The 27,328-nt window shown below is 43.6% G+C and overlaps 1 protein-coding gene across 8 annotated transcripts in view; it reads left to right on the top strand.

The window, feature by feature from the left end:
• The window catches only part of ADCY2 (adenylate cyclase 2), a 297,759-nt gene that overhangs the window by 207,205 nt on the left and 63,226 nt on the right, over positions 1-27,328 (top strand). For all 8 annotated transcript variants that reach the window (XM_061565554.1, XM_061565552.1, XM_061565553.1 and 5 more), the window contains 3 exons: positions 12,439-12,605; positions 22,328-22,439; positions 23,517-23,644. In XM_061565554.1, the coding sequence (XP_061421538.1) occupies positions 12,439-12,605; positions 22,328-22,439; positions 23,517-23,644 (407 nt within the window). The remainder of the gene's footprint in view (positions 1-12,438; positions 12,606-22,327; positions 22,440-23,516; positions 23,645-27,328) is intronic.

Here is a 27,328-nt window from a genome sequence, read left to right on the forward strand (position 1 = left end):
TGCTGACCCACGAAAGCCTGGCTGAGAACACGTCCGGACGCTGGCTTGTGTTGGATTGCAGAGGTATGGTGTCATCTTCCGGGACGGTTTCCAGATGTAATGTGAGACTGTTGACTGTTACGACTTCTGGAAATGTATTCAGTACTTATCTCCTCGTATGACTTTCTCAGTGCAATTGACGTAACACTGATGATAAGTAAAATAAATAGAAAAACATGATTTTGAGAATGTGATGTGCCCAGGCATGATAGCGCTTAGTGCAATGCTGTGCTGGGGTTAGTGGATCATGCACAGATCGTTGTGTGTGTTATTCAAAATCTGTTCAGCAGTAACGTGGCATTGAGAGGGCAGAACAGCAGTTTGGATCCGGACCCATCTGTGTAGGTATTTTAGTGTTATCTCCTAATATATCTCGATTTGCTCTCATTCAAACACCTCATTTCCTGAGGAACTGGCCAATAATTCCAACACATTTTGATGCAGAACCACCGCAAATAAGTCTTCAGACTCACTGAGGCTTTTTCTGAGTAAATACAATACATTGCTTATATATTAATGTTTCTCTCCAGGATTTATGTGATGACAGCCATTCAACCATTAGGGTGCAATGCGCTTGTGGACGTCTCTTCCTTTACTCAGTGAAGCACGATGATGGTCCACCCCGAGATAGTCAGTCATCTGTGGGTTTCAGTCGTCAGATGGCCATCCTTCTGGATATGAGCCCTCTTATTGATTCCGTTTGCCACTGGCAGGTAAATGTGTCCGCACGCATTAACACACACATTGGTACTCTTTGGTTTTTTCGGTAAAGTCACGTAGGAAAAAAATTAAATTACATTTTTCATTAAAAATTTTACCTACGTGACTTTACCGAAAAAACCAAAGAGTATGAATCCTTGCAGTCACAAAAACACACATTGGCTTGCTATGCCACGCACGGACACACATGCTTTACCGGCAATGATTGGCCAAGTCCACATGTTGAATGCTGACCGGTGTCTGAAGTCTAAGGAACTTCCTGTTAGCTCTGGTCAATACAGTTCGGCATGGTCTTGACCCAATGTACCTGCGGGTCCGACTGATCTCTCACACGACTGGGGTTTACACGCCACGCTCTTCAGGGCAGGTCCTACCACTCTCCCAGCCTCGGCTCTTGCGCTCGACGCTGGGGGGGGGGGGGGTCTGACCTTCTCGAGTGTTGCCCCAAGGATCTGGAATGCCTGGCCGGTAGTGATGTTTAGGAGGCAGCGCAAGACTCACGATTTTGTCATGGCTTAAACATTATTTTATTGTCTTTGCATTTTATTTTAGGGTACAATATTGTGATAACCCCTCCAGTGGAGGTGATATTACATTTAAAATAAATACGGTTAGACTGTTTGTTTCATTAGCAGCACTGCATGGATGGGTGGCTCTCGTAAGAACAACTGAATCGTGAGCATAAGGCTACAAGCTCAAATCCTAGTCGGGAGCCAGCCAGTCATTTCGGTCTTGCAGGTTCAGCATAATTTAAAAAAAACATATTGTGGGAAGTCCACAGCGGTCCACATATGGAATGTCTCATCCCTGTCTGAAGGAATGCCATCCCAGGGAAGGCTGTCACGTGAGAGCCTTCCTTGGAATGTTATGGTAATAATGTTTAGTGTTATAGAGTGTCATTCGTGCAAATTGCATCTCAAAATCGCCAAAAGCGAGGTACCAAAAAAGAGTGGGAAGGCAGCAGCCAGGCGGTGACTTGTGCTGCCAACAATTGCCCTAGCTTTGCGGTCCTCTATATATTAAGATATTTTCAGCCAATTCATGATAATACATGTGGGAGGAAACTGGAGCACCCAGAGAAACACACACACACGTGTAAATCGGCAAAACTCTATCCCGTACAGAAGGAACAGATGCTCATTAGTCCACATTTTGCTGTTCAGTATTTTCCAGGCCAGCCAGGGTATGGCATCTTAATGCCCACGAAAAGGAAACTCAGCGACGTTTGACTGACCCACCAACCCTCACTGCCTCCGCAGTGTTGGATTACAGTCTTGCGCCATCACATCGAAAACCCAGCTTCGTTTTGGGTATTTCTTTATCTTCTTCCGTGGATGAATTCGGATGGCCTAGAGATAATTTCTGCATTTTTAGAGGATCGTACTGCAACTCCAAAATAATGCCGTGAGATTCAGCAGAGAAAGTATGCGTCTATTTTCTGTGCTGATTCCTACAGGAATCCTAACTGGGTGTCCTCCAGCACGGGATTGCTGTGAGACTTGACACCCCCAACTTCTGAAACTCTCTAGATTACAAACTTGCACTGTAATGCTTGACAAAATGTTGCAGCTTCGTATATTGATCAGCTCATTTCTTCAGCTGCATTGCATTGGGCAGTCGAGCGTGTTTAATGCAAAGCACACATGCATGTTAAGGAATCACGTGTCGTCTCATAGTCGGTGAATATGATTCCGTAAAAAAAAATCTCATTGCACACACAGCTTATATCCATCTGTATTGCACATGTAAGTCTAGACTTTGACATGTATTAAATTATATATGCGTATATCCTGCATATAAATGTGAAAAACATTTTGAACCGGTAAGAATGTGGCCATAATGAACGAATTGGAAGACATTTATCATGTTTTCTGTACAAATTTTAAATTATGCTTTAGCATGCTTCCAGCACTCGTTGCATAACTCAGAGCTGAATTATCTATAAATATTTATAAATAAATATACTGATGCATGCATATTGAGGCTTGAGTGACTCACAATAACAGTATCTGAAAGCACAATACTCAAATGAGCCCTGGTCATTGTAAAACGAATGGCAGAATTGTACCAGTTTGAATTACATTGTTGGTTGGGTTTTGATTGGTATCATTTGCTAGGCACTTTTCTCTGTAACTCAGGTTTGTTGAACTTTCAAGATTGTACTTGGCAAGATTAGGTTAAATTTCGATTTAAAGCTTTCGTGACTGCAGGGATTCGTCTTCTTGGTTCTTTCGGTAAAGTCACGTAGAAGGGAAGTAATAAAATAATAACAATAAAACATAATAAAATAATTCTCACGACGTTTCAGCCACAACGCAAGCAGCCGTCCTCAAGTGAAGAACATGTCTGTCGATAAGACTCTGTCAGAGTCAGACAGAGTCTGACTGTCTTATCGACAGAGTCTTATCGACAGACATGTTCTTCACCCGAGGACGGCTGCTTGCGTTGTGGCCGAAACGTCGTGAGAATTATTTTATTATGTTTTATTGTTATTATTTTATTACTTCCCTTCTACGTGACTTTACCGAAAGAACCAAGAAGAAGATTAGGTTACCGTGCACAGAACATGCGCTGCTCATGGACTTTGCTGCGTTTTGTTTTCGCCACAAAACACGATGCACCCGATGTTTCCCAACGTAGTAGTAGTACTGGACATTGCTCGAGTTAGTTTCAATGTTAAATTGTTTTGGAGGTGGCCGGGTGGCTCAGAAGTCACTGAAGTGGCACCACTCAGAACCTGCGTTCGAAGCCAGGTATAGCCACCCGTAATTAAACTGGGTTCTCAAATGTAGCACGTTTAACAATTGTCTCAGCCAGGTAAGCAATGCCTGAACACACACAAAACATAAAATTTCGTTCTACACTTAATTTAGCTCAATTCCAGCACGGTAGGCTAGGAGATGTTAACTACCTCGCCTCGTATACGGGAGGTCGTGGGCTCGATCCCCAACCTGATGCCTGCTGTATATTTGGAGTTGACGTGTCTCTCCTCGTGGTCGCGTGCATTTTTCTCCGGGTGCCTCGGGTTTTTCCCTCCACACTTAGAATCTACGTGTGTTTAGAGTATTTGACTGCTGCTGTAAATTTCCACGTGAAAAGCCACTTCGTTGAGCTATCATTTGTGGCCAGGTCGCTTCTGAAAAAGAGTGATATTGCTCACTGGGCCTTACCTGGTGAAATATTTAGTTTTTGTTTAAACTGCTCTTGCGAGAGATTAGAACGAATACTATAAACTACTACGTCTCATCACGCCAACAGAAAGATAGAACTGTAGAAAAATAAAAAATAAAGTCAAATAAATATTGCTTTTGTATTCATCAGTTAAGGCGAGGACATCTTCACAGGCATGCCATTGATGCCACCACACATTGCCATTATTTAATGTATCCTCATAGAAGCCTCAGCTTTTGCACTGTCAACACTTTCTATATCATAGGATGTGGCTTTATATTTTCTCCCTTGGTCACTGACTTCTTGGCTTTTTAAAAATACAAGTTATCTGGTGATACTGCTGCGTTGGCAGTGGTGTACGAGCGCAGATAATAACAACAAAACACATTTGTAAATAACACTGTGGCCTTAAAAGAAACATGTTATTATACTATACATAGTTGTCCTGGTAAGGCAGGTGTTATTGACGAGTGTGTTGAGTTTTTTGTTATTGTTTTTTACGATGTTGTCGAAATGTATTTTCTTTTATCATAGTGTTGACAAAAGGTCTTTACCATTTTGAAAATGTTTTCAACACCATCATGGTGAGCTCTTCAAAAAGGCCAACGACAAATGTAACAATGAACACCGTTTCATATTCAGGTTAAACGCGCATACGTTTGACATTTTAAACGGTCTTGCGCTGATTCTAGCCGCACATCAAATTAATTGTAGATGCTGTCGGGCCTTGTAGGGGGGGGGGGCAGAAGAAGAGTCACGTGGAGATGATGATGATGATGATGATATTTTTTGGTGCGACCGAGGCTGATGGGGAGGAACGGTGACAGGGTGGTGGAGACTATGTGGGCTCAATGGTGACATTTAAGTGTACACGTCAAGTCATGTTTCATTGTTTTCAGTTGTACTATACTTTTAAATGTAATTGAAGATGAATCTTCATACGTAGGTGAATGGCAACTTGGCACGTGGGCTTGCTGACATATTTGTGAGGAAGTTGTAATAATTTTTTAAAGTAAAAAAATGCAAAAAAATTTCACAGAAAATGTACGTTTTGGCATGTGTGGCCAATTTTTCTGTGAATGCTTTTCTCATGTATGATTATTATGCTTGAGTGTTTGCCTGTCTGTCATATGGACGGGTTTTCACGTGGAACTGGAGATGCCTCCCACGTGCATACATGCTTTAACGAGCCAGGCAAACTCCCAAGCACAACCCCCATCTCCAAATACAGCTGTTGATTTCGTGCAACTTTCTTGGAAAATTGCACGTAACATATTTTTCACTGCGAATGTGCTTCACTTCATAGGAAGGAGACGCTGTATTAGTGTGATCATTGAAGATGTGCTTAAATTGAGACGATGCAGCTTGGCAGGGAAGATCCGAGAGGCATCGAGTGATTGGTGTCTGCATGTGCTGTCGACTGCAGAGCCAGGCCCATTGGCTGCCTGCCCTTTCCCTAAAATAGTGCCCAGCTGTCCTGAGAGTCAAGCCTTGCTTGGAAGTAACCCAAGCAATTGGCAGGCGTATGACTGGGCACAAACCACCACGTTCAGTTAACATTTTTTTGCTGTTTAAATGAGTGTGCCACATTTTTAGTTTAGCAAAGGAAATCTGCCATCTGCCCCGGGAATATTATTTTGCTGCCAATTTTAGACATTTTATGAAGCAGGCCTCTGCAGGCCCAACATTTGAAAATCTGTTCTGGCGCAGCATTGTTACGTAATACTGTGCTTGGCTCTATTTTATACCGGCTTATACAATGGTTTTAGTTTTTTCAGCAGTGCAATTTGGCTTTTGGACAGGGCATTTGCTCGTGCAGGAGAGGAGTAAAACAACACTTCCAAGTCCGTATTTGCCTGCCACAAAGAAGGAATTTACATGGTCAAGCGACCAAGGCAATTACTGCATGGTGCCGGAATTCAAATCCATGTCAGAGCACTGAGACAACAATATTGAATTCAATTCTGGGCATTCCCTTCTGATTAAATTGGGTTCTATAATCTACGTATCAATGCATGTAGAACTTATTTTGCACTGTACATAGCCAACCATGATAATCACAGGTGCGGGGCAAGGGCAAAAACTAAACACAGAAAGCAGTTCTAAAGAAATGGGTTGTCAATATAGGCACTAAAAGTGCATAGATCCAGTGGCTTCCTATTATTGGCAGGAAGACTGTTCTAGACAGCCGCAGAAGTGCATATGAAAGCGCTCAATGGAGTGACTGTCTTTGTTCGATGGATAGCCAAAAGCCACTGCGAGGATGACCGGAGTTTGTGCTCCTTAACGAGATCAGAAAGGTATTGTAGTTCATTTTTGGCAAGCGCTTTGTATGTAATGAGTGCAATATTTTAATGTGTTCGTTTGGCAACCAGAAGGCAATGCAGTTCAGCGAGCACCAGTCATGATACATGCCAAAAAATTGTGTACATGCTGCAGCTTGCTAATGTTTTCGCCAGAAATCCCGTAGAGTAGTGAGTTGGAAATATAGAGCCAAATGTTGGAAGTTTATTGTTGCTTTCTTCAAATAAGTATCTGAAAGTTTCACAAGTGTCAGAAATCACCCTGCTTTGTGTTAATAGAAACATTGAGAGGTCTGAGAACATCCAGAGAAGTCTGAAGAAAACCCATATCTAGCAGGTCTGGTCCCAGTACCTTCCATCGCTCATGGAGAGAGCAATTTTCTTGTGGCAAAGAAGTGATGCGTTTGTAGTAAACAAGTGCTTTGGGGAACAAGCCAAAGAAATCTTCCAAGTCGGGATTAAAGCCACTGTCTATTCCTTCCCCATGACACCTCACCAATTTGTGCAGTTGAGTGAACTCATTCAGGACGGTCTCGAAACAGATAAAAGTCTTTAACGTCAACTCGAAGCGCAACCACAGACTGGGATATCATGCCGGGCGGTGGTGGCTGTGCACGTCTGGTTGGCGGATCGCACCGTTGTTGTGAAACTCCCTTCCCGTGGGCGTTACTGGTGCTATACCCTGGCCTCGCCAGGAGAAGGCAGTGTATAGCAAGTGGACTAATCGCCATCTGTTGCCATCTGTACGAGGGTAGATAAGCATTGCCTCCTCGCGTGTGTGGAGTTTTTTTCTAATCCAGGTGCTCCGGTTCACTCCCGCACGTATGATAGACACTTGCTGTTAATCGGCTGAAAACATCTCGACATAAAAAACTAATAACTACTCGTAATAGCCTCTTTTATAAAGTGACTTGCATATGAAAGTATCTTAAAGCGCTGCACGTAAAAATGAAACTACACTTACAAATATAGATAAAATCTAAGCGGAATAGAAATGTGATAACAACAACATCAATGACGACTCTCGAAATCCAATAAAATGAAGAACTATGATAACAGCAAATAATAATATTTGCAGAGTAATCCAATGGGACAACAAAATGGATCAGGACCCTCCTGAAAAAGAGTCATACGACTCGGTGTGGCTCTCCAGGATAGATCAACAAGTAAATAAGTAGAATGTAATTCACGTGATGAACAAACTGTGTCCACCGTTTATCACTGTGTCTCTTCACACTCGCGAACGCTCGACACGTGACCCCCTCCCCCCGATCACCCGTGAAATCTAACCCCCCCCCCCCCGCCGCCCCCCCCCCTTTTACACAGCCTATGTATGTTGAACTTCTTTCGCACCGTACGCAAGCCAACCGTGCGAATCGAAACATCGATGGAGGTGTGTTACTCGTCAGGCGAACTGCGCGTTAGAATAACACCGGTTATTACTTTCAGTCACTGCCTGTCCGCGTGACGCCACTGACCATTTGATGACCCCCTCGTGCATTCGTGACCTGCTCATTGATAAGTGAGCGTTTGTTCCAAGCATCGATTGTGGAATATCCCATCGCATTCTGAGATTTCTGTTCGTCGTCCAAAGAGGAGTACATGAACTGTTCACGTGCAACCGTAGCAATACGTTGAATTGTCAAGCACGTGTGTGCTTAGTCGTCGTCAAACTGGAGAACAAACCCACGTTTTGTTTTTTGTCAGCGCTGCTTCAACAAAAAGCGCTGTCGAGTCAGCTGAGACTTGGCCTTGAAATCAGTGATGTGAAGGCTCAAATTATGCTTTGTATTATAGACCCAACAATTAAAATGAACATACGGTACAATATAATGCTGTGTAGCATATAGATACGGGTTACATTTCAGCATGCAATACAATTATATGGTTTAGGGGTGTCAAATAACTGTAAAAAAAAAAAATCGGCGATACGTAGTTAAATCAAAGTATCTCCAAGCTTAAACGAGCATTGATAATATGCATTCGTGGTCCTGAGCCAGTGATGGAATATTCACATGTATATTTGAATAGGACAACTATTGTTGACTTCACATCAAGTATTATAGAATGCAATTCCGTATGTATGTGTGTATGTTGCATTATTTCATACCGTAGGAATTAGAGATGGGGGGGGGGGGGGTGGAATTCAAGTTTGATTGAATAAATAATTTAAATAACACGGCATCTTTATATCCTACAAAAGTGAGAGGTGTGTATCATGGCCAAAAGAAAATGTGGAAATATACTCTCGGCGCTTCGCCTTGAGCTCTCTTCTGTCGAATGAGATTGCTCGCCCTGTCTTGTGCTAGCTTCACGGTTTCCTTGCCGTGCGTTTTGTTGTTCGCTAATAACAATGCAGCGCATCTTTGGTCTTCCTCTATACTCTACATACGTGTTTTTTTATATAAGAGATAGTAATTTACAAGCAGAGTGGAAGAACAAGGACTTTATCCTGGACTTGACCTGGGGCGGGGAGTCAACAACACGGATGATTTGGGAGGGGGGCTTCAGAGGCAGACTGACAGAAAGCCTTGGTTGCTGGGGTGTAGAGCATGTGAATGGAGTAGAGTGAGAAGGGAGGAGCGCGGTGGGTGAGGTGGAGTCCACGCTGACCGTGAGCGATCTTGTAGTTGATGTGGGACTGGATTGGGAGCCAGTGGGAGGGATGCGAGGATCGGAGTGACGTGCTGCGGATGCGTCTCACGGAGGCGTTGTGGATCCTCTGGAGTAACACCAATGCCCTGTCCTCCAGATGCATGCTCGGTTGAGTCAACCCCTGACTAGGAATTTAACCTATAACCTTCCCATTGTGAGTTGAGCACTCTAAACAATGCATTACATGGCTGGGTATATATATCTATAAGTATGTATTCTGCAGTACAGTCATGAATGCAAATATCAAATAATTTTTACCTATAGATAGCTGTTACTGTTTTGGTACTTGAATAGTACGTCACTTTGGTAAACACGCATTGACCGTGTGTACATCTCGCAGAATTGCGTACAATAATCGCTGACAAATTCGCTTTCCAATTTTTTCTTTTTTTTCCGGACCATTTTGATGAAAACCGTTTCTGTCACAGAGGGCACAATAGCCCTGGCAGCAGCAGAGCAGGTGGCTACATCGATGTATTAATTTTTATTCTGGCCCTTGACACCGAATTAGTTTCCCGCTACGTGCCGCGTCCGGTCCCTGGCATGTCGTTTACAGGTATTGGCGGCGCGCGTACATTTGTGCCTCATTAAAACCCCCGTGGCCTCACCATTTCAACAAGACATCTTGTGGCCGCATCAATGTAAGGTCATTTCATCGCACGCGCGTCACGAACCTGCATCGTGCCAAGGCTCATTTGGTGTTGTATGTGTGTGTGTGCGTTGTCATTTTAGTGGCTTCAGAAATCATTAAATTAATGCCTGTAAAACATAAATATCAACACATGTTGTTGAAATCGATCCGTATTTGAATACAGTATGTCTTATTCAACAAGTTGTTGTTTAAACAGTTTATCAATTAGAGCTCTATGATTGATACAAATTTATTTTAAAATTTTATGTCCACATTGGTAGTCAAGTGGAGAGACTTGTCCCTGCCATGGGAATATGGAATAACTTTATTTGGCTCTAACCACCAGGGGACATCGGTACCAGCCCATTTCTCATTTTATTTTTATTTCTGGTTTCAATGGAAATGTCACCAAGAACCCACAAATATATACTGAAAGCATACATCAACGACATCGAGATAACAAATGACCAGGCCAAGCAACGATCATGTAAATTATATCCATGTGTGTTCTGCATTAAACATGTTTAAATGCATATGCCCCGATAATGAACTATCTCATCACTCATATGACCACATTTTCCATGGTCATTGCTCTTTGGAACTATTATAATGAGATTTAGCACCATGCTCATTCAAACGAATGTTTTTACATAACATCCCTACTGTGTGTTTCATCAAGCATGAATAACTTCTGCTCACCTTAGTGACTTTATTCTTCAAGTTACTGCCCTGTGCAATGATGCAGCTCACTTACGGGGTTTTCCTGAAAAAAAAAAACCAGAGGAATTTATTTCTTTATTATAAATGTATTAATAAGTTGCTGCCGGAGTCTTCATACGATAGACTGACAGTCTCGTTCCTGACAGGGTCGTTAGACTCTGTTGGGGTCATGGGATAGGAGGATGACGTACTAGCTTCAGATGATGTCACTGTAATGCAACACAATTTGAAGTCATATGGCATCTCAAATATACGTTATATGGCCGTACTTAACAGTGGAGCATTGGCATTCTGGAGGAAGGAGGCATTTTACACGCTTTTTATTAACTCTGTTGTTGTATCCTCAAATATTGTAACTCTATTTTAACCCACTTCCCAATGCGATATCGACTGCAAACTTGGTATACTTGTGTCATACTGATGACAATACTATATTCTATCATAAAACAATTAACATTTATTTTTAATCATTCTTTTTTAGAAGTTATGTTTCGGCTTGGGTCTAATTGTCCACGCTCAACTGACGTTGGCTGTAAATCACCACGGTCCCTTACGTTATGGCAAGCCTCAGGACCACTTCCTGGAGTCGTGGAGTTCTTCCATTACTAGTACGGTACATTTCATTAAAGCGTGTTTTTAAAACAGTTTTTTTTTTAATATTACTTATTTCTTGTACAGGCCTGGACTTGAACAGGGCCAGGGGAGTGAATGACACAGATGTCCGGGGGTAGTGTCAGAGTGCTATGGGGGCGTAGGAGCATTAATGTAACTGGCAATTCGATGTTGAGAGACGTAATAAGGGTGATGTTTGAAACATGGGGATACCAATATAGGATTATTGGGAACGCAAATAAAAAAATACATGTGTATTTAAGTATTAATGACTCATTGTATCTCAGCCCTAATGGACGATAGTTTAATCTGCTTGGTTATGTCGATGGAAAAAAGCGGAAGGTTCAAACTTCAATCGCTTGTCAGGGTTCACCAGCCAGTCATTGCTACATCGACGAGAAGAGTGGTACAATACTGTTTACGTCAGCAGTGGTCATCTTGTGGATGGACTAGGCTCTGCCCTGGGAATATGTAATTTCCACGACTGACCCAAGGCCTGCAATGAATATGAGCGCCGCCCCTCACTCGCTTGAGCAGGGAGACGCTTGGACGTGACCGCTGGACTGTGTGTGGAGGGGGGGGGGGTCATGAAGTGGCTAGCGCACTGCGGTACAAACTCAGCGACCCAAGTTCGATTACCGCTCATGACCAATAACAGTGGCGAATATTTGAACTGGTCCTAGACCTCCCCTCGGTCGACTCAACCTTAAATGAGTAACTGGTGCTGTGGTGTTGGCCACCCACTGCCTCGTGTGCCATGCCGACTTCCATAGGTGCTCACTAACAGCACTTTCCCCAACAGTCTGTTAAAGGGGGTTTTTGGTCTTTGTTGTAAAGGTAGCCACCTTTAAAAAGGTAGCCACCATGCCTGATCATCACTTGAAAGTAGAGCAGGCAAGTGTAAGCAACAATAAGCAACCGGTTGCAGAGATTCCCAAATACAGGTGATTCAGTTGCATGCAACCGAGTTGCACAACCGATGCCTCCGGTGTGGATCCAGCTCAAGTGGAGTGCTCGGAACGCTTGAACCCCCCCCCCCCCCCCCAGAATCAGAATCTGTATACTGGAGGAATCCGATGAGCTATAAAGCTCTTTTCAGAGATGTCAGTATGGGCGGCTCAGTCAGCAGGTTACAAGCAATACAGAAACAACGATAGCAGTGCAAAATCGAGAAAAAGGTATGCAAGTCACTAAATATAAATAAATACCACTAATTATTTAAGTCCGATTTACTAAGCTTGGACAAGGCAGCAAAAGCTGCAACAAAACAGTCCCAGACCACGCCAAGATAGCGGCAATAACTGTTGGCGTTTTCAGATGCGCTTCAGGGTCCATCTGGAACGCTCTTCCTTCCGATAGATAGATATTAGGAAACCACTGGAGCTATGCGCTTATAGATTGACACTGATTTCTTCAGAACTGTTGTTCGTGTTTAGTTAGTTCTCCTTCACCCCGCACCTCCGATTAGCACGGTTGGCTACGTACGGCGCGAAAGAATGTCAACGTACACACATGCACAACACAAAGTCACCCGATGAAACGGCACATCGTTAGCATTGAACTATCGCTGCACACACACACACACAGGAGCGGCTGCTGCTGTCCGTGCTGCCGGCGCACATCGCTCTGGAGATGAAGGCAGAGATTATCCAACGCCTCAAGGGCCCCTTCTGCGGGCAGCAACAGCAGCAGCTGCTGCCCGAGAACTCCAACAACTTCCACAACCTCTACGTGCGGCGGCACAAGAGTGTCAGGTGGGTGGTGGGGTGGGTAGCTCGGCACCTCGTGGCTGGCGTTGTACGTACGCGTCTATGTATGATTAACTTTTTTCGCACCGCACGTAGCCCAACTGTGCTTATCGGAGGTGCGGGAACGCTAACTGATTATGACAATTTTGGAATATAATTTGTACGTTATATTCTCAGGCATTTTCCCATGGTCTGTCAAAAGACAGAATTTACCCTGAAATCAAAGAGATTTTTAGCGTCATCATGTAAGCTTCATTAGAGTTAAATTAATTCATTAAGGACTACGATTTTTAAGTCATCGTCATGATTACGTTGAGGCACAATGTCGGTGAGGTGGGCATGACGCACGTCTGGGCTGGCTAATTATCTGCTTTAAAATATAGATTGCTCGAAAAAGACCCATGGGCCGATGGATTTAAATGCGATTTTGTTGTTTTAGATATCGGTGTGAAACGGAGACCGTTGTCTTCAGCGCGCGGTTCTCCGTTGAGCGTTTATTCTCCCAAGCAATCGCCATGCACTGCCGCAGGCAGCTTCCGGAGTTGACTCCATAGTGGCTGTGGAAAGCTTATATGCTAAATGGAGCTTTGGCTGTCGATTAATTTATAATCATCAAAATCTACTCCGGTGGCAGTTGAGTTGTATCGCTCGACTTACGGTGGGGCATTTTCATGTTCAATCTTGGCGAGAGGTTGACTTGGTGACCCATCCCAGTGGAGCCAATCAAACTATTACGAACTTTTTGAAATTTTACCAGTTAAGGCCCACTGAGCTTTACAACTCTTTTTCAGAAACGACTTGGCTATCACAAATTATTGCTCAAACGAAGTGATTTCTCACGTGCAAATGTATAGAAGCCAAATGCTCTAAACGCATTCTAAATGTGGATGGAAAAGACCGGAGGACCCGGGGGGAAATCCACGCGACCACGGGGAGGACACGCACACTCCAAATATACAGGCGTCAAGGTCAGGATCGTATCCACGACCTCCTGTGTACCAAGCAAGGTAGCAGTCTACATTTTAGACTGCCAGTACACTCAACCAAACTTAATAACCAGGCTACAGTCTACATTATAGACTGCCAGTACACTCACCAAACTTAATAACCAGGCGACAGTCTACATTATAGACTGCCAGTACACTCACCAAACTTAATAACCAGGCGACAGTCTACATTCTAGACTGCCAGTACACTCACCAAACTTAATAACCAGGCTACAGTCTACATTATAGACTGCCAGTACACTCACCAAACTTAATAACCAGGCGACAGTCTACATTATAGACTGCCAGTACACTCACCTTACTAAATAACCAGGCGACAGTCTACATTATAGACTGTCAGTACACTCGCCAAACTTAATAACCAGGCGACAGTCTACATTATAGACTGTCAGTACACTCACCTAACTAAATAACCAGGCCACAGTCTACGTTATAGACTGCCAGTACACTCGCCAAACTTAATAACCATTCTACAGTCTACATTGTAGACTGACAGTACACTCACCAAACTTAATAACCAAGCGACAGTCTGCATTAGTGGGTTTTTTTCACTTTTTTTTCTTTCTATCGACGTGACTTTACCGAAAGAACCTCAGCAGTGGTCATACTATATAGAGATTAGCCTCCACGATGATAATATGGAATTTCCACCACTAGTTCAGGTCCTTGTGTGGAGATTCCTTTTGCAGCATTGCTTGGTTGAACATGGAGGCACTTGAATTACTACAGTGCTTGTGTTAACAGGATGGATTGTCTGAAGGACCAATATCAATAACTTTAGAAACAGACAGATATTAACTTTAGTGCCAAGAGATGGGCGCTTGAGGCAGCAATAATGTCTATATTGAGGTCACAGATTTTGACTCACTGTGTTTCTTAGCATAGGTTTCGGCGCAGAATTCTAGAAATTTCTTAGCAGATAGGGTTAACAACTTTGGAGTCAGAATAGATTGTGGCGGTGAATTGTTGCGAACGCTACCAAGAAGAGGAGGTTATGCAGGGCAGGGCGCGTGTGCTCGGTGGAGGAGTGCGGGGTCTCCACAAGAGGCATTGGAACGGCACTCAGAGGTCAACAGTCAAGGGGAAGATGGCAGGGTACTTTGCAAGCAGACCCTGAGGCTCGGGGTGTTGATTGTGCAACAGTCATAAGGTCTGGCACGAGTCAAAAAGTGATGGCAAGATTTCGGGGTATAAACGTCAATGGCCATGATGACTTCTTGATCTTTACTATGATATTTAAGTAGTCACGTGTGAAAAAAAATGACACGTTTATTTCTGGCCTGAAACATTTCCATCTATGATACGTGTGCCACATAAATATACCTTACTGGTTGTATGTGTTCATTTGGCTACGTACGGTACGAAATAAGTTCTACAAACAGTATATACGTTGCACTCTGAATGCGTAAAACCATGCAGTGAAATATATTAATGGTTTTATGCGAAGTGTCTTGTTACTACTGTAGATGTTACATCGTTTTTGTGCATTTACCAAGAATCACTGTGCAACTTGGAGTGAATATTGAGTAATGTTTCTCGTTAGGACATTGTATCCTGGACGCATGGTCAGGTCAGGCTGAGATGTGCCTTGTAACCATTACGCATTTAAAACAGTGAATAAAGCACTGCTGAGACTTTTTTTTGTTCATGAAATATTAAAATGATAATGTGAAACGGGATGTGAAGAATAAAATGAGAAGTAATGAAGGAAATACAACACGTATGGGTGTCAGCAAACAGAAGAGGCCATACAGTTGAAATATTATCATGTCTCAGTGTTCCTGTGGCACACAACTCCTGAGTTTAAATCATCGTTGGGGAACAACTCAATCCATCATCACTACAGGGTTCACAACAGTGAGCACCACTTTAAGATTACCGAATAGTGGTTATCCTTTAGTTATATTATCCCCTGCCATAAGAACGTAGAATTTCCACTCCTGGCTTAAGACCACGAACCACCAACCAATGCTCATTCGAGCAGGGCGATGCCTTGCTATGGACTTTTTTTTATGAAAACACAAAGTGAAAAAAGTAAAATGGACAAATGGAGAGCAGGAAAGTTTTCTAATTTGGAATTGGGCAGGAATAGAGGGACGGGCATCACAGATAATTTATCAAATATTTAAAGATGGTGCAGAGCAGCCGAAACAAATGCCTGCCAGTTAATTGACATTGCAGCACATAGTTTAGGGTTAAGGCGTGCGCCGGGCGAGTTTGGACGGAGATGGATGGCGATGATTTTGCCGTAGTGCACCGAAAATTGGCTGCTGCGGGAGACTTCGGTCAATATCGCGCGGCCAAACCCTGAGCACAAGATGGGCGATGTCTGAAGTAAAAATGACCGCTACTATTTGAAAGTTGTCATTTTTATCACATTGCCAATTATATTCCAACCGTGTTGTTATCGGAGTCGTGTCATGACATGAAGAATCATTCCTTGAGAACCATTTTAGTCAACAAGTTGTGTCCAAAGGAAGCAAACAAGAGGCACAGCGCTCATTAATCATGAAACTGTCACATCCAAGCAAAGGCGTCAGCTCCTGCTGAAGTTTCACGTGGGTGATCAGATGCAAAGCCACTATTGGCCTCCTTGTGGTGGTGCGCGTGTTTTCTGGCAGAACACCTTTAATTCGTAAAAACAGCGGCGAAAATATTCGTTGAGAAAGTTTAGTCAATGACGACTGTGAGTTTATGAAAATAAACAAAAATAACAAAAAATTATTTGACCAGGTGAGGCCCACTGAGCTACACAGCTCTTTTTCAGAAGCGACCTGGCAAAAAATTATAGCTCAACGAAGTGGCTTATCATGTGGAAATGTATAGCAGCCAAATACTCTAAACGCACGTTTCGAATTGTGGCGGGAGAAACCAAAGAATCCAAATAAAAATCCACGCGATCACAGGGAGAACATGCAAACTCGAAATATAGAAATATATAGGTGTCAGGGTAGGGATCGAACCCATGCCCTATATCCCAAGTAAGGTGGTTAACTTCTATCGACCGTGGCACCCTTATTAAGCATGAGAATTACAACGACTACAACGGCTCCTACTACTACCCACCAAAGACCAAAGCGTGAATGATGAGACAAAATCAACGAGTCTGAATGAAGGCCAAGATTACTGAATAACGCTATTTAGGGGCAGCAGTAAGTGAGGGGTGAGCAAAAATGTAAATTTGCTTCCATGTATAAATGCTTCCTGCGTTCGCCGATTGGCTGACCTAATAATATTGGGTGGCGAAACATTGACTGCCTCTGACACAAATATGTACTCACATTTAGTTGACTGAATGTTTCATATGCATGCACGTTGAACATCTTTTGCACCGTACGCAGCCAACCGTGCTAATCGGAGGTATGTGGGGGGGGAGGACAATAAACTAAACAGAAAAAGCTTCTCGCTGTGGATCTCAAGTGGGTGGTGGAGAACTTTCTCTGCTGGCGACACCACGCGAGTTCGAAGAAAAGAGTGGCGGGCGCCGTCTGTTGAAACAATCGGCATTTAAGGGAAATGCTCAATGTCAGCTTAATAGGACAGCCACTCAAACTGAAGCATCTCTATGCTGGACTGAAGCCTGATTTTTTTTCATGATCACGTAAAGAAGGTGAAAAAATCCCCAGAGCCAATTTATCCCTAAATAGAGACTTGTAGTCACAACCTGGGGTGCTGAGGGCAACAGGTTCTGTGCAGGAGCAGCAGCACTGAGCTGTGTCCATTCTGCTTGCTAGTTTCAAGTTTATTTTGTTTAACCAGGAGACAAGTCTCACTTACAAGAATCACCTGGGTCGCCAAAATGACAAAAGCGAATAGAAATCAGAGCAAAAACAACCGCAAGACAGGAGAGAAAAAAAAATCCAGAACATAAGTTATTATTAAATAAAATCATTTTTCAATAATAAAAGTTGACTTGGACAAATTACTTTAAAAAACCGTTCACAGTCAAATTAAGTGACAAAAACAGCATGGATTTAAGGTGACTACAGCACTCGTATGAAAAGATAACAATTACACATGTCAAATATGTAAACTGAACGGTGCTGTGCTCCTGTCTGGAACACTAGCCCGCACACAAAGACCACCAATGCACACAATCACCCGACCGACAATGCACCGCACACGTAAGCTGCCTGCCGAGTAGCGCTGCATGCCAGTGCATTTTGGGTAAAAATAGGCTCGCCGCATATATATGAAATCACACAAACCAAAGCCGCATAACGTGAATAAAACCTTGTGTGTGTGACCCCTGCGCATTGCGTGTACATCGGTGACTGTTGGACAATTTGGTATGCTGGGGACATCAAATGTCCACGTTTAAGAACCTGGCTGGGTATTTTAAGGTTTAGCTCAAATTCTCCGATTGAGATTTTCCTGTAAGTGACCAAGTTATATATTGACGCTGTATTATTTTATTCGGTGCAATATCGTGACTGTTGTAATTATTACTCTAACTTGAAATTTGATGTTTCTCGAGGAAACTATTTTACCATTTGCATTTTTATGCGGTATTTGCAATATGATCTTTTATCATAATCCTCACTTTAGTCAAATATTTAAAAGAAAATGTTGGAAGATACTCTACATTATGTGATTTGTTGCCATTTTTCCTTCATTATGTATTTCTTTTCATTTTATTGCGACCTGCTATGTTTGTTTTGTTTTACAGGGAAACGATGATTTTGTTGATGAAACCCGATACAAGAGCTTCTTAGCTTACAGGGTACATCAAAATAAACTAACCTTTAAAAGAATACTGAAACCTTTATCGAGTCAACATCAAATCATCGTGTCTCCCTGGCTCAGGGAGATCTTTAAATCAATGCTGATCCAGGATTCAAAATTCCACATTCCTCTTGTGAGAACCCTTGGGTTCTTCAAAGAACAACAACCACAGCGGACATCTTGTGACTGATTGTAAACATCGTTCAGTGTGAATGCATTTTGTTCGGGAGGAAATTAAACAAAGCACAGTGCGGGTGCATTTTTGCAGGCGAAAACCGGTGCCATTAACAAAGTGAGCTCCGACTGAAAGGGGCAACCTGGAGTCTGTGATTTGAAGAGACAATGAGGAGCCTTCTGCTGCAATGCCTTGTCTTTTGAGAGGACCAGTAATTAGGAGCTTAGGGGAGCTAGAGGTGAAAGCAAAGTGGCAGGAAATTGCCCTCGTAATTTGTGACAGCACCATTTCACGCTTTTTGGAGAGGCCGTTTTTTCTTTTGGAGGATGGAAACAATGAGGACGATAATGGCTGCCTATTTTGGGGGGGGGGGGGGGGTGCGCAGTGTTGAAGAGGCTAACCTACCTTGATAGTTCGTCACCTTTTGTTAAGCCGGCGAAAGCACTTACAATGTGTTTTGAATAGTTTTGAGAGCATCTCTGATAAAATCTGGGGGGGGGGGGGTCATCTTGCCCTCTCGTAAGGTCCAAAACCACGGTGGTTTCATTTTCAATGTCACCCTTCTGTTTCAAAAAGCTCCTTATGATTTTTGTTGCAATCTGGTAAAGTGTCCTGTGAACAGAAGGACGCCATCGTTCCTGCCAGCCAAGGTCTGGCGAAGTGCAGCCATGGATAATGAGGATGAAAATATAACAGAGATGGATGACGACGATGCCCTGTCCGCGTTGCCCTGGTGTCGCAGTGCCCCTGGGGCCTCTCGTGAGATGATCCACACAGCAGCCAGTAGCGCCCATGTTCTGCCTCATTTCAGCACTGAACAGATTGGGCTCCTTGCTGTTTGGGTAGAGGTTTTGGTATTTATTCGGGGAGTAAACACCGTACCAATGAATCCCATTTTCACACGGTTTTTTTCTTAAATCAGAGCAGGTGTTTAACAGAAAGACACGTTCACGTGTGTCTGTGTGATGGTGTAGCGATTTGCGTGCGGAGCGGCAGCGTAGTGGATAGCACTATGCCCTACTAACCTGGCGACATGAGTTCGATTCCTGCTCGCAACCAACGCCAGTGATGATTTACTGAAACGGTCCTGGGCCTTCCATAGGTGGACTCAGACTCAAATGAGTACCTTGTGCAGAGTGTAAACATCGCCACTAGGGAGACAAAGGCAGCCAGGAGCGGCGGTGGCCACCCACCACCTCGTGTGCCGTGCCGGCCTTCATAGGTGCTCGCTAACAGCACTTACCCCAACAGTCTGTTACAGGCTATACGGGCAATCTGTGTCGTGATTCTCGTGCACTACGAACCCAGCCACCCGAGTTCGATTCCCGCTCACGGCCAAAACCAGTGACGAATATCTGAACCGGTCGTGGGCCTCCGCCAGGTTGATTCAACCTCAAATGAGTGTCTGGTGCGGTGTGTAAAGAACAGCACTGGGGATACAACGTCATCCACCCTTCAGTGTACTCTTCAGGCGTTAGTCAATGCGTTGCCCCAAGGGTTTGTTAAACGCTCCGTGGGTGCCCGTTTACTTTTGCAGTGTGGGTGATCGCAAACAGAGGCTCAATAACAGCGCTCGCCATAATAATCTCTGAGGCTCGTGGCCGATGTCTCATGCGCTTGTGTGTAGTGTGCGTGCGCATCGACTGACGCAATCTAAAATTAGTAACGAGTGTTGTGGTGGGTGTCAATATCAGCACTGGGGGGACAGACGTGGTCAGGTCTGGTGCTGGCCACACTCCGACTCGGTGTGTAGCGAGTCTGTCTCTGTGTGTACGTAGTCCTTTATGAATTAATATAACTCGATTGAAACTTACATGATGAAGAAGTCCCTTTGATTCCAGGGTAAATTCTGTATTTTGACAGACATGGGAAAATGCTTGAGAGCATAATGTATTAATTGCTTTTTCCCACATTGTCATAAGTAGTTAGCATTTCCGCGCCTTCAACGTTATATAAATTATGGATTTCACACCCCTCCAAATATGTTGCATTCTAACGTTAGAATTTAAATCAAACAAATGTTTTGCAATCAACCATTAATGTTCACTTGTACCGTCATCATGTCTTGAGGTGAAAATACTCAACATAACTCTCGCCGGGAGAAGCGTAAGCACACATCCTGTCAGGGATTTGCCGCTGGAGAAGTTGATGTCAAACACATTTCTGAAGTCGCTTCAATAGGTGCCTTATGCCACATTAGGTGGCATATCCGTTACGTAACCTGACAAAAGCATTTGTCGCATAGCAATGAAACCAACATTCTCATCTGGAAATATGCCTAATTCGTATAAACCTTGCATTTTAGCGCTTAATGAATGTGAATAATCATCCTTAATTTGTCAACCCCATGTTTATCGAAATAACGGAGGAGAATTCATATTTTTTCACAATTGAGACCTTGGTTTAATTGCGAGTGCTTAAAGCCTTGATCTGAACCCAAGCTATTAGCGGCGTCGCTAAATCCTCTCAAATATGATTATGCTCTTTCTGAACCTAGCCATCTGTTACGTACATTTTTAATTATATCAATTGTTACAGCAACACATGTGCCAATACCGTTTTGACATTACTGTCAAAACTTCACTGATATGGTATTGGGATCTGAACTACGAAACACTTAAACACTTAAACACTGCCCGGTCGACGGTTTATCAACTTAACTTATAACACCGAGCAGCGTTCTGGTCACACGATGGAATAACTTTATAGTACGGTAATGAGTTTACAATTGCTGGCAAAAGTCAAGCGTAGCCGAAGCTGGTTTGGCACGAAGCTGGAGCTCTTAAGTTATCCCATGAGCTTTCTGGGATAATTGGTGACACTCCGTAAATATCCGGCTGAAAATATATTAATGTCGAGTACGTGCAAAGTGTGAGAAGCTCATTAATGTTGCCCTATGGCTATTTATATTTTTAAGGCTGTATATCTGGAGAGTTGCACCAATTAGCGGATTTATTTTTTCGAGGCGTGAGCCTGCTTATTTTTAGCTTGCTGTTAGTTGTAATTATTGCTTTTTCATCACCTATTAATGACATGTTTGGGTTGCGATAAATGTTTCAGTAGCATTAACAAAGTGTGATCCATATGCTATGTACTCTGTCTGTGTGTGTTTGTGTTTATGTCTTCTAATCATTCATTAGCAGAAATCAATGTATAGATCAAAAGGCATATCCAAGTGCGCTTCTGTAAATAGTGTATGTGTGTGCGGAGCAATGATCCGGTGGGTTTTCTTCTTCACATTCCAGTCTAATTGCAGCTGCCTGGGTTCGATTCTTGGCCAACACACGTCAGCGTCAGGTTGTATCTTGAAGCCGCTTTGGTCCTCTTCTAAGTTGACGTAGCTCACGTGGGTACCCGATGCAGTACGCTCAACGTCGGCCCCGCGCAGACAAAATCCGTCTGGGGCGCGATTCTGACCTCGCCGCCTTTCCTCGTTTGCCTTACCTGCTTTGGTAGGTGCTCGCTAACAGCGCTCGCCTTCGCAATCCGTAAGGGTTAACGTGAATAGGGGATCTTTTTGTGGTGTCGTCTGTGTGTGTGTGGCGGTTAGAAGTGGCATCACGGTTTAGCGCGCTGCACTACCAACCCGGCTTATCTGAACCGGTCCTGCCGCCCACCGCTTAGGTCGACTCAGCCTCAAATGAGTACTTGGTGCGGTGTGTGTACATCACCACTCGGGAGACAAACGCAGCCGGGCATGGTGCTGGCCACACACCCCCTCGTGTGCCGTGCCGGCCTTCATAGGTGCAACTCGCTAACAGCACTTGCCCCAACCAGTCTGTTAAGGATAGATGGGGGGTCTTTGTCTTTTTTGTGCGCAGCATCCTCTACGCCGACATCGTGGGGTTCACGCGGCTGGCCAGCGACTGCTCCCCTGCGGAGCTTGTCCACACCCTGAACCAGCTGTTCGGCAAGTTTGACCAGATCGCCAAGGTGAGCGTGCGTGCGTGCAGGTGACCGGTGCCAGTGCCTCTCATCCTTGTGTCGGATGTCGGGTGGAGGAGGGTTTATGATGCACATTCTTAGTCACGCGATCTGACCTAAAAAAAATAGTTATGACTCAGTCAGTCGTTGGGTTTGTTTCAGCACACTTCACCACGCTGGTCAATGCTGCTTGGTGAAGGAGGGTTCCTAGGGACTGGTTTGGACATCACTCATCACCAATGTCAGCCGTGGCCAGGAATCGAATTTTAAGAGGACACATGGGACATAAAATATTCTGCTGGGATCGTGTCAGTCAGTAGAACATCGTGAAACGTCAGGAAACGACCTGGGAATAACGCTAGTGAATTACTTCTGGAGTCACTTTAGTGTGTCTTACCCAACACTCGTTGACGGTCCTGTGAAAGGCGGCTTTCAATTTGAATAGCTGATCTGAGCAAAAATAAATGTACAAAACTAAATTTATACGATGGGTCGTTTTTTGCATGCATTCATCGGTTGACTAGTGTGAGAACATCAACCAGCGATACTGGAGAAGCTGATTGATCACAGATAGTTGCCCGAGTTCGAACACCACTGGTATAACCGAGACAACCAGTTGCAGCTCCGTAGGCACAACATTGTGTTTTTTTCCACTACAGAAGCCGAGCTGGGCCGCTAATTTAATGTGCAATAATCGAGTTGAGACCCACGTAGATGGTGCGGTGAAGTGGTGTCCTCAGTGTACGATTAACGCTGCTCGCTATTAACACACAGTAGGCCACGCTCCTGGCCGGCTTGGTTCCACGCCAGATTCCGATATTTCACGAGTTCAACGTTTCGCAAATTTGGATCTGGCTCGGCACGGAAAATAGCCGGCAGAAAATTATCCATACAGTGAGGAGCTCCACGCTGGCTTGGCATAGACGTGCCAATGGAAAAAAGGGTGTTGTCGTTTTTTCCGAATCCAAACAGACTGCAAGAGGGAGATGCTGAGACAAGTTATTTTTAACATTGAAATCGAAACACTTGAGTATAATTGTCTCGTACAGTTCCCTGTGTAACGCTGGCGCTGCCGTTGCCACGCAGGATAACGACTGCATGCGGATCAAGATCCTGGGCGACTGCTACTACTGCGTGTCGGGCCTGCCCATTTCTCTGCCATCCCACGCCAAGAACTGCGTGAAGATGGGAATCGACATGTGCGAGGCAATAAAGTGCGGAGCCCCCCCCCCCCCCGCCCACCCCCACTCACACCAACAGTGAAACTGCTCCTATCCGTGAGGAAGCAAGGGATCTCACTTGGGATAAGCAAGACTCCTCTTACCTGCCACGTTACCATCCGAATCGACCGTAAACCCCCAAGTCCTGTTTCGCACAGAAACCCCGTGGTTACGGGATGACATTGCCACTCAACTCCTCCTGTCCATTAACAAAACAGGTAATTTGAGGATTTTCCAATTCTTCTTTTTCTACGTTGTTTATTTTATCCTCAGATTTGTGGTTAATACAATCAGTGAGATGCGGATAAGAGGATGAGTCACAGAAGGCCCCTACCCCCTGGGTAACATTGATTGAGGATCAGAGTTCTGATACACTCAGCGATGATGCACTTGCAGTACACCTGAGAGCTCCTCCACACTCCCACTCCTACCCCAACAAACCTCAAACTCCACTTCACCCATATTAATTTATTATGAGTAATACTGGTCGCGAACGCCTACGTGTTAAACTCCACTTCACCCACTCGCACGGCAGCACCTCATTGTTCGGGGCGAGGTTGTGCCGGTCAAGTTATAGCCAACACCGTGTCGCCATACGGTAAACGTAACGAATTATTGCCAACCCTTTGGTAATCCACTGCCGCCTGAAAGGCCTCGCCCTGCTGTGTAGGCCATGGGGCTTATTTGACTATACTTTATCGCGCTGGCCAGTGGAGGTTGGTGAAGGGGGTAGGGGTGGGGGGCACAGGACCGATTCAAATATCACTTGCCACTGATGTTAGCCGTGATCAACCATTTAGCTCGAGTTGCCAAGTTCATAGATGAAAAGTGTGAACTGCTGCACCACTGCCCAACCCCTACTCTGCACAGTTGTTATATAATTTTGGCTCCTTTGATAACGCCTTGCTGAATTTACTGGACGACAGCTGCGATTGAACTGTCGATTTTAAGCTGTCCGGCTTAATTGGCATCTGCTGTTTGGCACTCTGGTTCCAGAATGTTTTTTTTACATTAATAACAAAACGGGGAGCATGAGACTTGCACGTGAGCGTTTGGTTATCCCGGACCTTGTTTGGATACATTATTGATAAAAAAAAATACAGCAGCAGCCTGTGAATTATTCATTTAAAGGAAAGTTATTCGCAGCATTGGGAATAGGTGGCACATTAATCAGACATGAGATGCACCCGAGATTGATATGGTGCCAAGCCCCAAATGATTTGGGTGTCCCACTATCTGCAAACAGTGTTTTTAAAATATTCATTAAAAATCCTAACTTACAGCTGGGCCCTCATGGAATTTTTTTTTTACAGAAGAAGCTTATTGACCACGGGCTATCAAACATGGACATTTTTTTTACGGTTTCTGTTTATATTTGCTATTAACAACATCTGTTCATCTTCACGGCTGTTAATACACGATGGGTTATAATCTGCAGCACGTTTTAAATATACAAAAAGTATGATTTTGTTTGCTATTCTTATTATCTTTTACTCAATTCCCCTTCAACAAGTTAGGCTACAAATAATGGTGAACGGTTCTCAGCGGGTGTCTACCTGGTTAAATAAACACACGCTGGTCAATACCATTTGGTAATCCCTATACTGCTGATGAGACCCAGAAACTTGAAAGCAGTCCAAAGTTTGCGTGCTTAAACAAATAATGCTTGATTATGTTGGCCTGGTGGACTCATTATTGTTTTTTTTTATGTGTCGAGACAAAATTAAGTTCTGCTTATATTAGTCCTGTTGGGTGGGTGGTAAGTAATTGTAGGAGAAAAGTTGCTATTTCCTGACTTAAAGATTTCGTGACTGCAGGAATTCATATTCTTGGGTCTTTCGGTAAAGTCACGTCGATAGGTTCTTTAGATAGATTCTTTGTTCTTTAGATAGGTTCTTTCGGTAAAGTCACGTAGATAGGTTCTTTAGATAGGTTATTTGTTCTTTAGATAGGTTCTTTCGGTAAAGTCACGTAGATAGGTTCAAAGACTATTTCCTGTAACAATCAAATATTTGTCATTACCAAAGTAAAATAATCTAATTACATTACGTTTATGATACAATTTCTTATAATAACTTAAGCTCAAATACTGGCACCACGCGTTGGCTGTAGCCTGTGCAGCATGATCTCGGTGTGTATTGGTCGGGTCTATAAATTAATTAATTAAAAAAAACTGCTAACGCGTTTTTTTTGCACCTTCGGTTTTGTTTTACATTTTTGGGAAATATGATTTTACGCTGACAACGAATTTAATAGCACCGCATCACTCTGGACCTGGTTACGGAAAGCTGATTGCAGTTCCTTGTAAGTTAAAGCTAATTATTGCCCAACAACACGTGTCACAGTGATGCGTTTTGGATTTCATTTTTTTGGGGAATATGGTTCATGGGTTACAAAGCGCAATTTATTTATTTTTCTCATATTTTAGCATGAAAATATTTTACATTCCAATTTCTGTTATTGTGTATGTGCTAATAGCAGCTTCCCCATTGATCTATGAAACTACCCCGTATTGAGCTTATCTTGCGATATGTGGGGTGCCACGGTGGCTCGGAGATGTTAACAACCTCGCCTGGTATACAGGAGTTCGTGGGTTCAATCCCGACCCTGACGCCTGCTGCTGTATATTTGGAGTTTGCATGTTCTCCCCGTGGTCGCATGGATTTTCCCCCTGGTCCTCCGGTTTTTCCCTCCACATTTAGCATCAACATGCGTTTGCAGCATTTGGCTGCTTTACATTTACACAATAGCCACTTTGTTGAGCTATCATTTGTGATAGCCAGGTCGCTTCTGAAAAAGAGCTAATAACTCAGTGGGCCTTAGCTGGTAAATAAAAAAAAATTGTGTTTTTGTTTAGACATAGGCTACCTTGTCCTGACACACTTGGATAACTTTGCGAATAGTTGTGATGATGATGATGACAACACTACGTGCTTTGACTGCATCACTGCCCTCGAGTTATGTACCCGTTTTGATAGAAGAAGAGAATGAATTTGTTCGATGGTAGAAAGCATCCGTTTGCAGAGTCAATTAGCGTTTGAATGTAAAATCTAGCAAATTGTTTCCTATATTGGTTTGAGATATTAAACGGATTTATTATGGCTCTCAGTTAAACGAGTTTCATTACCTCGTGTTAATTTAGTTCACATTACATGTCAGCATAATGATTTTCATTTAATGAGGTAAATATTTCTTGATAACCTCATGATTAATTTTATCAAGTGTAGTTCATGAAAACTGCATCTCACCACAGACCAACCTCGAAAGCTGCTTGGCGGTGGCGAGCCAGCACCAACAATTGTTCTGCAGTTCTATATATATTAAGATGTTTTCAGTTAATTAGTGAGTGTTCATACACGTCGGAGGAAACCGGAGCACCCGAAAAAAAAACACTCGTGCATAGGGGCAACGCTCTATCCCATATAGAAGGGACAGATTATATCAGTCCACACTTTGCTGTACTGTATTTTGCTGGCTAGCAAGGGTATTGCACCTCGACGCCCATTGTAATTTGTGTAATCCACCAACCCTCGCTGCCTCCACAGTGCTGGATTACAGGCAGCCACGTACGCCACTACTGCCCAGCTGTCTATTTCTACTTAACTATTTTATTTTATTTTACCAGGTCAGGCCCACTGAGCTATATAGCTCTTTTCCAGAAGCAACCTGGCCACAAAT

This window comes from Lethenteron reissneri, chromosome 35 (genome assembly GCF_015708825.2).
Source record: "Lethenteron reissneri isolate LAM-NWPU_2019-01 chromosome 35, ASM1570882v1, whole genome shotgun sequence".
NCBI classification, from domain to species: Eukaryota; Metazoa; Chordata; class Hyperoartia; order Petromyzontiformes; family Petromyzontidae; genus Lethenteron; species Lethenteron reissneri.